Source organism: Heliangelus exortis, chromosome 16, assembly GCF_036169615.1.
Source record: "Heliangelus exortis chromosome 16, bHelExo1.hap1, whole genome shotgun sequence".
NCBI lineage: Eukaryota > Metazoa > Chordata > Aves > Apodiformes > Trochilidae > Heliangelus > Heliangelus exortis.
The window spans coordinates 10,551,982-10,566,015 of record NC_092437.1 but is presented as its reverse complement, the minus strand read 5'-3'; the positions used below and the strand labels follow the sequence as shown (position 1 = coordinate 10,566,015).

At 54.5% G+C, this 14,034-nt stretch overlaps 1 protein-coding gene and 1 long non-coding RNA gene across 3 annotated transcripts; one reads left to right on the top strand and one right to left on the bottom strand.

Annotated features, from left to right (window-relative positions):
- Window positions 1–342: 342 nt before the first annotated feature.
- Window positions 343–5,948, bottom strand: CCN5 (cellular communication network factor 5). Its single transcript, XM_071759658.1, has 5 exons — window positions 5,753–5,948; window positions 3,271–3,487; window positions 2,397–2,648; window positions 2,026–2,219; window positions 343–1,511 (listed from the first exon to the last, which is right to left on the bottom strand). Exons 1-5 carry the CDS (start codon window positions 5,810–5,812, stop codon window positions 1,488–1,490), a joined length of 747 nt encoding a protein of 248 aa, XP_071615759.1. The 5' UTR covers window positions 5,813–5,948; the 3' UTR covers window positions 343–1,487.
- Window positions 5,949–5,996: 48 nt separating this feature from the next.
- On the top strand, window positions 5,997–13,054 carry LOC139803469 (uncharacterized). 2 transcript variants are annotated; one of them, XR_011729019.1, is made up of 4 exons: window positions 5,997–6,058; window positions 6,885–7,219; window positions 7,320–7,439; window positions 12,718–13,054. It is a non-coding gene; the product is annotated as an uncharacterized lncRNA (long non-coding RNA). The 2 variants fall into 2 exon arrangements; XR_011729018.1 differs by lacking the exon at window positions 5,997–6,058 and having other exon boundaries at window positions 6,260–7,219.
- Window positions 13,055–14,034: the final 980 nt, after the last annotated feature.

Genomic DNA, 14,034 nt, shown 5'->3' with positions numbered 1-14,034 from the left:
TAACTTTTCCACCCCCCCAAGAGGTGACTGAAAAGCATCCCTGACTTTATTTTCAGCTCTTGCAGGGCTGGGGGAGCAGGTGAATGGAGCTCATGGCTGAGTAAAAGCCAAGGGGCAGAATTTAATCCAGGATATAATATACTATAATAATGTTTTCAGTGCTTTGATTAACTTTTTTTTCTATTTCGTTTTCTTATTTGAAGCAGCTTGAATTGAGGTGGCTCCAAGCTGTCCTGTCCTGGGCCAGAGCTCTCCTGCAGCAGCCAAGCTGGCCCTGAGCATCAGGGCTCCCAAGGGCACGTCGGAACCGGGCTCACCCCTCACAGAGAAGCTCAGGCAAGCTTTATACCTAGATGAGCACATCTTTATTTTCCGTTCCACAAATACACATCTAGAGTGTCCGGACCTCGCCTGGACGCGTCACCTGAACCTCTGCTCCTTTCCAGTTGTCCTCTCCCTGCCGTGGGACACACATTCCCGCTGCACAGGCCATTAGGGGGCATTTGGGTTTCATTTTCCGATCACCCAGATGGGTTCTTGCGGAGAGAAAGCGAAGGCGGAGCTGCCGAGCAGCTCTCCCGTACCGACTCTCACACGGCTGGAGCAGCTCCAGCCCGTCCGAGGGACGGCCCCGACTCATCTTGGGGATTTATTTTCCTTTTCCAGCCCCCTCCACCCTGCTTTTCTTTGGCCTCGGCTGGCGGGGTATGTGCTTGGATGGCAGGCGGGGTGTCTAGTGCTGCGGAGCGGTGTCTCCTGCGTCTGAGCTCCCGGCTCGCCGAAGCCAAACCACCAGCGCCTGGGAGAGGAGGAGGCCAGGAGGGGCAGGAAGGCTGGGGTTTGTTCTGGAGAGACGTGGGACAGGGGAATTAGAGCTGCCCTCGGGAGGACGCGCTGCCCACGCCCAGGAAGGCGGCTGCTGAGCGGTGGGATGGGTATGGTTGGGTGGTTGAGCTCCCGCAAGGTTGAGCTGTGCAGACTGGTGCACGGACCCGGTGTCTCTGCTCCTGCCTCAGTGGGGTGGGGTGGGGTGGGAGGGGTCCCCCAGGAGATGCAGGTGTCCTGGTGCCTTACATGGTCTGTCTCAGATCCTGCAGGGCAGAGCTCCATGTGTGATGTGGTGGAGGTGCAGCATCACCTCTCCAAAAGCCCCACCAAGGAAGCAAAGCACCAATTCCTGATTTCTCCAATGGGTCATGCTCGTGGCAGGGTTTCCCCATTTCCCACTTCATCTGAGCTGGGAAACTCAGGGATGCTGCCCAGTAACTCTGCCTGGGGCAGTGGGGTGTGCAGAGGGGGCAGGTGCTGTGTGACATGGGGATTTTGTTCTCAGTATCCTCCCTCCTTTGCAGCCAAAGTCCATCAGTTCTTCCTCAGTTCCCAAGGGATGTGTCCTCCATCTCCACCAGAACCACAGTGCTGTGGGCTTTTGCCAGACTCTGCCAGGACGAGGCGTTGGCTCCGGGATGCAACCAGGGTGAGCACAACTATAAATGACCTCCTCTTCCCCTCTGGAAAGGCAGAGCAGAGAGTGATGGGGAGATGAAACAGGGTGATGGTGGTGTGTCCCCCATGTGCAGGGAGCAGGGGCACTCAGCAGTGTGGGTGCCTGGCCCTGGGAAGCATTGGCTGCATGTGAACAAGGCAGTTTTGTCTGCTCTGGGGCTGTGCCAGGCTAATGAGAGAGGTGGAAGAGCCCTGGCTCTCATGTGAACCTAGGGAGTCAGGTAGGAGCTGCAAATGAATTTCCAGCCACAGGGGCAGATCAAGCCCAGCTGCAGGGCTCAGGGTTATGTGAGATCCTCAGTGCCCTTGGATTCAGACATCCAGAGACCCCAAAATTCACGTCTGCACCCACAATCAGCTGTTTTCCAAGCACGGTTTTAGGAGATAGTTTTATCTATCCCTGAGACATGGTCAGGTTGTTGTTGGGGAGGGGTGATGTGGTGCACACAGGCTGGCATTTCCCTTTCTCAATCAAACCTTTTGCCCAGAGGATCCCATTTCACTGAGACTCTCACTTACCACCAGGGATGCTGCTGGCAGAGCTGGGCAGGGTCTGGCCATGCAGAGCCTCCGCTGAGTCTCCAGCCTGCAGTAGTGGTTCTGGTTGGAGACACGGGTAGAAAAGCCCACACCACAGGTGACTGAGCAGGCACTCCACTCTGTGCCCCACTCCTGGCAGGGGTATGGCAGTGGCAGGGACACTGCCCCAGGGGCTGGATGAAAAGAGAGAAGGAGAAAAGGGCAGTTGGAACTAGGGGCTGTGCAGTGTGCCTTGCAGATAGCCCTGCGTGGCAGGGCACATGCAGTGAGGTCATGTTCATGGTCTGGGGCGAAGGGACCATCCTCAGACACGTGTGGGCATCCCCTCACTGGCATGTCCTGCATCTTACCTGTCCTGGCATCCCGAAGGAGGTGCCAGTCCCGGGCCTCACAGATCCACTCTGGGCAGCACTTCCCTGGGACCTCCACACGCCGTGGGAAGGGGCAGTCCGGGGTGGGCAGCCGGACATCCTCCTGGCAGAGGGGGATGCAGCTGAAGCCCCCGTCCAGACAGCGGCACTGGAGTTTGCAGCTGGGCTGGAAAACCTCCCCGTCCCGATAGACCCGGCCGTTCAGCTCACAGCCCTCCTCAGCCTCTTCGACTGCAACCAGCAACAGGTCAGCCCGTTAGGGACAAAGTGACAGATGTGGGTGGCAGAGGGGACTGGTGAGGGATACTGTGGGGCTGGAATGAAGGCACTGAACCAGGGAGCCACAGAAGCAACTGAGAGGCATGTGGGGTAGAGAGGGGTTTGCAGCAGTGTGTGCGTCACCCACCTTCCTTCCCTACCTCCTCTCCTTGTCCCTCTCTTTTCAAAGCAGCAGCTCACCAGTTGGTGAGAGACCCACTGCCCTTCAGCTCTGATCCTGCCTTCCAGGGTTTGCAGTCTAGAAAATGTTTCTCTGAAATTTCTCTGCAGGACCCCCAGGCTCCAATCCTGGCCAGGTGACTGCAGCATCCTGGGGATCCCTGTGTCCATCCCCACCCAAACCACCCTGAACCCCTCACCGGGCAAGTGGCAGTGAGCTGGCTGGAGCTGCAGCACAGCCTGCAGCCAAGCTGCCACCATCAGCTCCAGAGATGCTGCTTCTGGAACCTTAAGAGCTTCCCTGGAAGTGGTGAGGAATGCCTGGAGCCAGCTGGGGCCCTGGCAGAGCTGGGGTGGGTGCTGGGCTGGGGAGCACAGGGTTAACCCCAGGGGGAGCAGGCACCCTTGTGCTCACAGTTGCAGGTGGCTCCTGTCCCCATGGCTGCTCTGCTGTAGTCACAGACGAGGCCCTGGCTCTGGTCACAGACATGGAGGAAGTCACAGGGCTCTCCCAGGCGCCGGGCACAGATCTTGCAGCAGCCGCAGCCGTCCAGGACCAGGGGGGACCCGCGGGGACAGTGGGGTGGCACCCAGGGGCAGTAGCATGGTCTGCGGCACAGCTGGGCACACACCTGCAGAGGCAAAGCCATCACGGAGTCAAGACAGGTTGGGTTTTGGCTAATGGCTGCTGCTCTTTCACTGGGACAACCAGGCAATCCTCTGTCCATCCCGGGGGCAGATTTTTGGTGGTGGTAGGCTCAGCAAATCCATGGGAATATGGTGAATCAGCCTGGGAAGCTACAGTCTCGAGGAGAATTGGGGATGCTCAGCACCCTGTGGGATGAGCAGCACTGCTCTGAGTACACAGGAGGAGGATGGAGCTGCAAAGTGAGCATCCCATTTAGTGGTGGCCATTTAATGGGGCTGGCGGCTCCAGAGGCAGTGACACAATGTCCCGAGCAGCCTGGTGGTGGGACAGGGGGGAGGCAGCTGGTCCCCATGCCTGTCACCCAGGCAGTGGGTTGTACCCTGCTGGAGTCTCACTTTGGGCTGAATGCCCATGGCGGGGGCCCCTTGCTCTGCACATTCTTAACAATTCTCGTTCATGCCAAGAAGCACTGCACTGGCATTGGGGGGAGCTGGAGCTGCTTTCCTGCCTGATTCAGCTGCCTCCTCTGCCTGTCCCTGCCTGCAGCATCCTCTGCCTGGCCTGGCCCTTGCACAGGTACTTTTTCTAGGACTGGAAGCCTGAGCAGGACCAGGTAATCACTGTGACAGAACTGTGCTCTGCTATCCTGTGCTTGCTCAGCACTTGTTTGCCGGGGCTGTGCCTGCAGGACTCCACCCAAGCAGATCCGTATTCACAGCCACTGCTCCTTCAGCTTGCACCATTACCCTGGCACAAGCAGCTTTTGCAGGCACTGCTCTTGCTCCCACCGTGTCACATCTGACAGAGCTGTTGCACGTACGCCTGAAGCCAAGGGAGGTGGCTCTGAAGTTTGGATGTGAGTTCTCTGCCAAGTGCTGGCCTGCCAGCCCCTGTGTCTGTGTGAGCCCTGCTCTGAGCTGCCCCTGAGCTCTGCTTGCTGCATGGCTGGCACCTGCCACACGGGCAGCAGGTCTGCAAACCTGCAACCAAAAAATTCAGCCCTGTGCTGGGTCAGACACTGGTGTCTCTGCTGAGATTGCCAAAGAGATCAATGGGTTCAGCTGAACTATGTGGGGTTTAGATACCAGTTTTCTTTCTCTTTTAGTTTCTCCAGGTAACACCAGATCTCGCATGACCATTTGGGCACAGAAGGTGGGTACTGGTGTGCTGTTCCCCATTTGCAGCAGTTCAGATGTTTTTTATGAGCCTGTAGAAATGTCGGTGCCAGGAACTAGAGATAAAATATATCTGAAATGAGCCAGGCAGTCTGAGTCTTGTTCTAGTTTTATCATTAAGCAGCATTATTAGTGTGGCAGAAACCAGAGAGATTTGTGGCAGGGACTGAAGGACTGGCTGTGGTGGCCAGATCTGGACTGGAGGCATGAAGGCCCTTGGTGATGCTCCAGACATTCTTGAGCATGCCAGGGGCATGAGTTGTTTCTCCATCACAACTCAGCCAGGCAGCCAAGGGCATTTTTCATCTTTCAGGAGGCTGCTATTACAGATCAATGTTTTAGAAAGATTAGCCAAGCCAACTCCATGAATTCATTTTCCCCTGGTTGTCTTTAGATGACAGATTTAGATTGGAGATCTTAACTGTCTAGGAAAGGAGTCAAATAGGCACAACACTGCTATGATGACCCTGCTTGCAGATTGTCTGCTTTGGGATTCAAGCAGCAATTAGAAGTTGGAGCTGTGATACCCCAAACTTCTCAACTTTCCTGTTCTCTGCACTGGCATCTATTTTCAGCCAGAGTCCAAGAGCGGGGGAAAAAAATAAAAAATAAAAATCCCTACAACAACCCAGATTGTTGGCTTTGGTAGGAGCATCCTGGGGAGAGGGGGGAGCTGAGTAACACCGAGGCTGGGGCTCGGTGCTTGGCTCCTTGCCTCGGGAGCCTGGGCGGGGACCAAGGAATCTGCAGGAGCCGCTACCGAGCTGCTGCTCACTGCCTGCTCGCAGGGACACAGCCCGGGGGCAGCTGCGGGGACGGGGCGAGCAAACAGAGCACATTGCTGTCATTCCTGCCCACTCCTGGGGCTTGCACAACCAGCGCCTTTGGCCCATGGACGTTAAGACCCTGCTGCTTCCTTGCCAATGTCTCCCAAGCTCAGCTCTGTCCCCGGGGTACAGCCCGGCAGCCTCAGGCTGGGGGGAACACCCCGTCCCTCCCTGCATCTCCTCTTGCGAGGAGCGGGAGCTTCCCCAAGTGAGGCTACAGCTGCCCCGGAGCCCCGTCTCCCTTACCTTGGAGAGGATGCAGAGGAGGGAGAGGAAGAGGAGCTGCTTCTCCAGCTGGAGCCTCATGCTGCTCCGCCGCTTCAGCACATCACCCCCCAGGCAGTTTGGAGGCAGCGGCGTGTTCGCAGGTTTTAAAGCCCCGAGCAGGTCCTGCTGGTGTTTATACTCTCCCTGCTCTGATGTCACTCACAGGCTCCAATATAAACATGAGTAGGTTTGGACAAGCCTCAAGATTTTCTTTCTTTTTTTTTTTTTTTTTTTTTTTTTTTTTCCCCAGCCCACATTCCAGCTGCCATTTCCACTCCCCTCAAGGTGAGAACTGCTGCCTTTCGAGACAGAGAGTGAAGGGAAGGGACAACGAGAAGGGACGGTGTCCTTGGGGAGGACGGGAGAGGGGCTGGGGGTGCCAGGCTGGGGGGGGGGGGGGGGGGGCAACCGGCTCCTTGGGGCTGGCACACCCCGGAGGGAAGGTCCATGCCCCTTCCTTCTGATCAAGATCTGTTCACCCCGAGCTGGTGTCTTCCTCTTGGGTTGTGAAGGGTTTGGAAAGGCTGTCCCTGCTGCCACCCAGGGACATTGCCATGACCAAGTAGGAGCAGGGCACTGTGTTTTATGCTGAGCCCAGGGGGAGCTGCCCATTCTGCAAAGAGCCCCAGAGGCAGGGCAGGATCCTGTCCCTCCATCACTGAGGTGCACATCGGGGTGCATTGCCCTGGATATGTGATGCAGAGAGGGCTGCAGTCTGGTCCTGCTCATTGCAAGCCAAATTCAGCTCCTGAAAAATCATGGCCATCTTACACAATCATGAAAATTTAACATCCAAGTCTGAGGAAGAGGAGTGGGTGCTCCCAGGGCCTTGTCACTTCTCAGTCTGCCCCACTGAGGGCTGACACGGGGCTGCTTCTTAGGAAAATAAGAACTAAATGACTCAAGACCTGTAGGAAACTGAGCCCCTTCTCCATGTTCCCAGGCATGATGAGAACTGCTGCTGTGGATCATGCAGTGTGAGATGTGTCAGTGAATGCACAGGAGGGGCTGGGTGCCAAAGAAGAGCAGTGAAATTACGCAACTTGGAGTGATACCACGTCCCCCCCCCCTCCGCATTTTTTCTGCTTTTCTTTTTGCTTTTGCAAGACAGGTCCTCACTCACCTGAGCAGCAATCCCTACCTCAGCTCCACCACTTGTTGGAGCCCGGGTAGGGAGCAGGGAGGGCAGAGCTGGCAGGCAGGAGTGTGCAGTCAGAACTCTCCCTTTGCAACCACCATTCTCCACTTTGGTTCTGCTTCATTAGCTGCAATCAGCCTGCTAACGAAGTCATGGCAGCTCGTGGAAATACCAGGCCACCTTCCAAAGGCTGCTGTCACTTATCCCAGTGCTGGATTCTCTGCTCCTCGTGGAGAAGCCGCAGCTCGCTGCATCCCCCAGCCCAGCGCAGCGGTGAGGACCCCGCCTGGCTCCATCATCACTCGCAGGTGGGTTCAGCCCTCCGGACAGGTGCTCACAAGGCAAAGGGTTTGGTGCCAAAGGCTGGAGACGCATCTCCTGCTGCCTTCCCTCCTCCTTCACTCCCAGAACTGATGCCATCCCTCCAGCCGCAGCTCAGCCAGGCGTCCCGGAGACGGCTGCGGTGCCTCCATCAGCAACACCTCGAGAGCAGCCAAAGCACCGATCCAGCCTTGCCCCAGGGGAATGGTGAGTGCAATCAATTCTTTCAGGCTTGTTTTTATTATGGGCTCCTGATTGATGGGCATGGCTTCATTTCCCAGTTAGAAATCAAGTGGCAGTGCTGGGAAATAAAAATCTCTCATCACCCTTAGGCAGCAGCCAACAGCCCTGTGCTGGCCTCAGGGGGGGGCAGTGGGGCACCCCCCAGGGGGGCTGGTGAGGGGTTGCCTGCAGGGTCCCACTGGAGATGAACTGCCTGCCCTCTCCTGGCTGCACGTTTGGCTCTTTGGGGCAGGAACCTCTTTAACCTCTCCCTCTTTGGGACAAGAGGGGACATTTCTTCCCCCTCATACCTGAGGTCACTGAGACTTTGCTGCTGTCAGATGACATCACTGTGATGGTATGACATCACCAGGAAGCCAGCAGAGCTCAGGCAGTGGCAGTCAAGCAGCCAGACAGGCCAAATCTGCTACCCCATGCCTGGCTGCCCATACTTCAGGTGGCATCAGCAATCCCTGATGGCACCTTACTGCATCTTGGGGGTGCCCAGAGGAGCTGGCTGGAGGGGTACCCACCCATGGTAGCCCACCACGATGCTGCTTTCCTGAGGAGGCTTTGCCCTGGGTGACCTGGGCTTGAGCATCCCTTCTCCCAGCTCCCCAGGCAGGTCCTATGTGCCTGTCCAGGGGCTGCAGGCAGAGCCCAGCAAAGCCCTTGTGCAGGTTTTGATCTGTGAAGCTTCATGAGAGCAGCATGTTAGCAGTTCATTTCCTAAATTCTTGGTTAGAACCCTTCCCTTCCAGAGCATGTTCCCTAAATGTGTTCTGTACCATACATGGGATTTCATAGCTAACAATTAAGTCCATATGTTGTGCTCTGCAGTTGCCATGGTGTTATTGTCAGCATTTTGGGGGGATATAATATTTTTTTTTCTTTTTTCTTTTTTTTTTTTTTTTTTGCGATTAGTTGTGCAAGGAAGTATTTGATACAGGGACCTGAATCCCTCTCCTTTGAGTTAGCTGCTGGCAAACTCTACTGTTTCTTTAGACATGAGGGAAAGGGACCCAGTGAATTAACATTTTAGACAGCTGATTTTGGGGGGTTTTTTTGTTTGGTTTTTTTCGTGGCTGTGCCATTTAATGTGCCATCATGGGTTACACTCCAAAGCTCTCATTTGTGCACCCTGCTCCCCTGAAATTGCATCCATCTGTGATTCATATAGAACATACTCTCCCCTCATCCTTTTCCTTTGCTCAGGACTCTCCCTTTCTTTATGCCACGTGCTGAACACTCTCTAGAGGTGACTGAGGTCACATCAGGGGCTGGATCTCTGGATCTTCATCCCAGGCTGTGCTGGGTCCTTGCTGGGTTGATTGCTCTTCATATCAACAGTGAAATCATGGGTCCAGGGTGAGCCCAGCTCCCTGCCCTGGTGAGGAGGACATTCCCTTTGCTTCTGGGCTCAAATCCCTGCTCCAAGGGAGCAAGGCAAAGCAAAGCATGGAGGGTGGACAGCATGGGTGACAAAGCTGGGCAGACACCCTGCTTGGAAAAGCCAGGATTTCTGAGAGGAAAAGCAGACATCTCAGGTCTCCTTCAGCTGTCAGGTACTTTGGGGTGGCTGCTGGCTCTCTTTCATGAGACTCCTGGAAACACCCCGGCTTTGGGAAACTTTGAAATACCTTCATTTTTGGCAGGGTGGGAAAGTTGTTCCCTACTCAGAATGAATCCAGCTCCAGTTTCAAACAGCAAGAGCTGAGAGAGGTGGTGATGGCCATTTCCATCCCTCTCTGGCCATTTTTATTCCCTCTGGTTCTCACACCTTAACTGGAGAGCAGAGCCAGGCTGGGAGGACTGGTTGCCCAAAGGGATGGGCCAGGCAGTCTTTTACCTTGAGGTCACTGCTTCCACCCAAAACCCAAGCTAGAAGAGACTGAAAGTATTTACCATCTGGGGCCTGTCCAAGTGACTTGTGAGAAAAGAATTCAGGGCTGCAGTCCAGTTTCTGACCGTCAGGCAACTACATCAGAAAACCTCAGCTTCAGCTGGGACCAAGTGACCCCTCCAAGCTCCCAGCCACCGTGGCAAGGCCAGTGAGGGAGCAAGAAACAGGCAGGAACTGTCCCCCCCCCCCCCCAGAAAGTGTCTTCTGGATGGAGAGGGGTGCTTGGTAAGTGGGGACACTTGATCTTTCACCATTTCCCAGGCATTTTTAAGTAGGTTTCATTGGAAAGAAGCACTGCTAAATGGGACTTGGTGCTGGTTCTGGGCTCAAAGTGTGACACTGCCAAGAGGAAGGAGCTGAGTAATTACACGAGGAGCAAAGGACAAACCTTTTTTTTTTTCAATAGCTGTATCAAACCCTGGGCAGTAATTCTGTGGGGGTTTTTTGTTGTTTTGTTTTGTTTGTTTTTTTCATTCAGTCCAGATGACAGCAATTCATAATTGTCCCTCTAAATTAAACAGTCAGATAACTCAAAGAATGAGACTTTTGTAAAACAAATACTGGAAACTTCATCCAGATGAGTCTTTCCATTATTATTTGGAAAACAGTGTCAGAAATCATCACTTATCAAACATTATGATCCTCCGAGAGTTTATTTTTGGTATCAAACATAAACTTCTTTTTAAAAAAATCTCACTGGAAGTTTTGTCTTTCAGACAAGATACAAACCCCAGATCCTGACCTGGTTGGTTACTGACAGACCCTTGGTATTTTCCATGGAGCTGCATGGCTAACTCCTGTTTCCTGATCAGATTGCTCATTCTTTTTTGCTATCTCTGTTTTTCTTGTGGATTCAGGCTAAAATAGACTGTGTTTTTCCCTCAGGTCTTGTCTTGTTTGAGTTTGCTCTGTGTTCTCAAGCAGCTGCCGTGTCCCTCACAGCCACAAACAGGCTGCAAAAGGAGGCATGCACTGAGGCACAGCCAGGGATGCTTTTAGGTCTCCCCAAACTCACCTGTGTTTCCTCCCAGCCCCACTTTCTGTGACCCTGGGAAGACTTTGAGGATGGAAGTGTTGCACCTGGGAAGGGGGTGGTGCTGGAAGAGGTTTGGGTGGCACAGGTTGTGTCTGTTCCTGATGTCACAGCCCTTCTTGTCCCCAGGGCTGGCCTTGTCTTGCTGTCAGCAGGAGCACTGCAAGCCAGAGCAGCTGTTGGTTCCAGGATGCTGGGACCCTGGGCAGGTGATGATGTTGGGGACAGGATGGTGCTGGGGAGGGGACAGTGACCTGAGGCAAAGATAACTTTCCTCAGCTGGTTTATCTCCAGTGGGTGCTCTGCAAGGCTGCCTTGCAAAGCTCTGGCTGCTTCTGGGACCTTCCCAAAGACACTGAGCATCCAACACTTCTGAGCATCCTTCTGAGCAGTCTGGCCCCTGCAGGGAAGGGGAGGCACATGAGCAGGGCTCAGGTCCATTGAAGAGCTGCCAGTTCACCTGCCTCGTTCCAAGGCTTTGTTCACACCCAGCACCTAAAAACCCCAAATGACTGACTGGTCACCACCCAAAACCAGTTGGCAAGAGGCCTTGCTGCTACTCCCCAGGCCTCACACCAAAGGTTTTGGGGGTGAGTCCTGCTGCCTTCCTCCAGCCCAGGGAATAAAGCAAGGGGTGGGCTTGCTCTCCATCTCCTGAGCAAGACCAGAAAGGCTGAGGCCAGAGATGCAGAGGGCTCCCAGGTCTCCAGGCCTTCCCTATATGCCCCCCAGTGCTGGAGACATCAGGAGACATCTCCCAAGCATGCGCTTCACATAAACCACCTCCAGCCAAGTCAATAAAGAGACAACTGAAGCCTTCAGTGTGTGTGTGGGGGGTCCAACTGAGAAAAAACAAACCTCTGGGTCTCACCATGGTTATGAAAGCAACGATGTCGCCTGGAAAGTATGTACCAGAGAGCAGAGAGAGCTGCCTGTGCTGAGGGGTGAGCAGAGGAGGTGGGCACCAGCTCAAATATGACTCAAAATCAGGGGAAATGATTTCTGATTAATGTAATTACTTCGGCTCCAGCCCTGATCAATACAAGGAGCTGAAATGCTCATAAACCGTCCGAGAATGCAAACTATGCAGAGTGATTTGTAAAAGGTGTTTGGCTGGGGGTGCTCTGGCCTGGCTGTCAGGCTGCCCACAGGGCAGGGTGACCTTCTGCAGGGGGGGTGGGAGGGTGGGAAGGTGGCCATTTGCTAATTGCAAACCGGTGGCCCCTAATTGAGCATCCTCCTCCCCCAAGGAGCAGGGAGGCAGCTTCCTGAGGCTAATGAAAAACAACCAGCCTGCTTGGCTGCTGGGTTTGACCACAAAGCAGGAGCCAAGACTGGCCCTTCACAGCCCCAGCTGGCTTGTGCTGGTCCCCAAGACGTGGGGAGGTGTTGGTGGGCTGGCACCTGGGCTCAGTTTGGGTGCATTGGAACCCCAGGGACAGAGCTGGACGGGACAGTGTCTTCAAGGCATGGCTGTGTTTGAGGGCACTGCAGCCACAAGAGAAGGGCTGGAGGAGAAAGGGCAGCCTGGAAGATTTCCTGCAGCAAGAATCCATGGAGCTGGTGCCAAGACCCATCTGGAGATGGCAGGAATTCCTTCCTGAGAAGGCAAGCAGAGGCTGGGAGATAGTGTCCTTGGGCATGGGAGCTCCCAAGGGTGTTTTCCCTGGTGTGGTGGGGAAGGAGAAGGGTTGTGACAGCCTCATTTTTGTCCCACTGTTCCCCAGGGAGGCTGGAAAACCTCACCATGAAAGTCTCCTACTACCCAGGCTTCTTCTCAGACACCATGATAGCAGAGAGGCAGAAACAGGAGAAAGTGAGTGGAGGCCCTGGGCTGGGAGCTACCTCTGCCCTGGCACCATGGGGGCAGGGGATGGAGAGGTGGGTGCTTCACCTTCCCCTCTTGAGCTGCTCTGCTGGCCCTGAGCTGCCCCTGCCCATCAGACAAGGTGACAGCTCCATCTTCACCTGCCTGGGTGAGGCTGCAGCCACCACACCTCACTCCCACCTGTAGCTGCAGGAAAACTCAATTCTTATTTTATGGGACTCTGTTGGGTTTCAGCTGTGCAAGCCCTGCCTGCAATGGGCTCTCCTGGTCATGGGAAGGGAGAATATTCTGGAAGCTTTTTCCTTTTCTGACTAGGGGATTTTTATTATTTTCTTAACAAAGGGGGAAAAAATGGAAAAAGAAAAAAAGCCTGCTGTGACTCGTGACTCGTGGGATGTGCCAGGTTCTGGATTAGCATCTGCTCACTCTGGGCTGGTCCCCTTCACCACGAGTTCCCTTTTCCACTTGCATAACTCACCCAGTTCTATTTCTGACACAGAGATCATCACCTCTCTGGCTCTGACCACAACACTGGGAATGGCTCTTCCAAGGAGCTCCCTTGGAGAGTTCCCATCATCGGAAGCAAGAGGATCACAGAGCATTGCTTCTCTGCCCACAGAACCTCCAGGACCGTCTGCAGAGACATCTGGGTGAGGCCAGTAGGGTGGGGTTGTGAAAACCATGTATGTCTTGACAGCAGCCCAGATCCCTGCAGCCCCAGGCAAAAACACAGCAGGAGCTCCTGCTGGGGGTCACCAGGGCAAGGCTTCCTCCTGCAGCCATCTCCTCCACCCTGGGAAAAGGCCAAATAGCTCATGGTGGAGGTGCAGCAAGATTGCATCGGTGCAGCAAGATTGCATCCTGCTCTTGGCTACATTGGCAACTGGGACAGGCTGTGCTGTACTGGGAATTGGAGGACATCCTTCATGTAGCCCTCAAATCAAGACCCTTTGGGGTTGGGTTTCCACCTGCTGCAGGGCTTTGGGGAGGGAATGTTTGGGAAAGATCCTCCAAGGTGTGGAGGTGAAGCTGAGCCAGCCTGGAACACCAGAGTGGAGATGTGACAAGAGCAGAGGCTCTGGCTCCATCAGCCACCTTCCACGGGCAGCCCTGGCTTTGGGATCTGACTTTGCTGCTGCTCACCAGACCTTCTTATGAGCCCCATCACAGAGGTGGTGCTGGGTGGCAGAGGAGCCTGGTGGTGCAATGACCAGCCCTCTTCTCCAGCAGCTTGGCCCAGGGATGCTCTGCTCAGCCCAGCATCCCCAAAGCCGCCAGCACTGGCTCTGGCAGCCTCCCTCCCTAAACCTGGGCTGTGACAGTGGTGCTGTACCTTCCCCTGCCTTGGACTCACCCTTATGCCACCTCTGATGGCACCAAAGTTGCTACAGCTCATGGAGAAGCATCTTGAAGGCTCCATGGTGACATGCAGCTTCTTCTTGGACCTGGCCACATCCTCCATAGCCTGGTTGTCCCCCCTGTACCCATGCAGGGTCACAGGCACCTGCTTTGAACTGGCTTTCCTCTTCCAGAACCTTCCCCTCCTTGGGCTGGTCTGCAGGGTGAGAGCTCTGCTTCTCTCCTCTTGCCTCTGAGCCCTGGTCCCTGGAACCATCTGCAAGGAAATAGCTGAAGGTATTGAAAGGGGAGGCAGGAAACGCTTCAATTTTTTTTTCTTCTAAATATAATGACACTAATGCTGTTTGCAGTGTTAAAAATAGAAATGGACAGAACCTGCCTTTTTCCTGTTTGCTTTCAGCTCTCACTTTACTGCCTGTCTCTGCATTCTGGAGATCTGCATGAAAATAAACCCAAC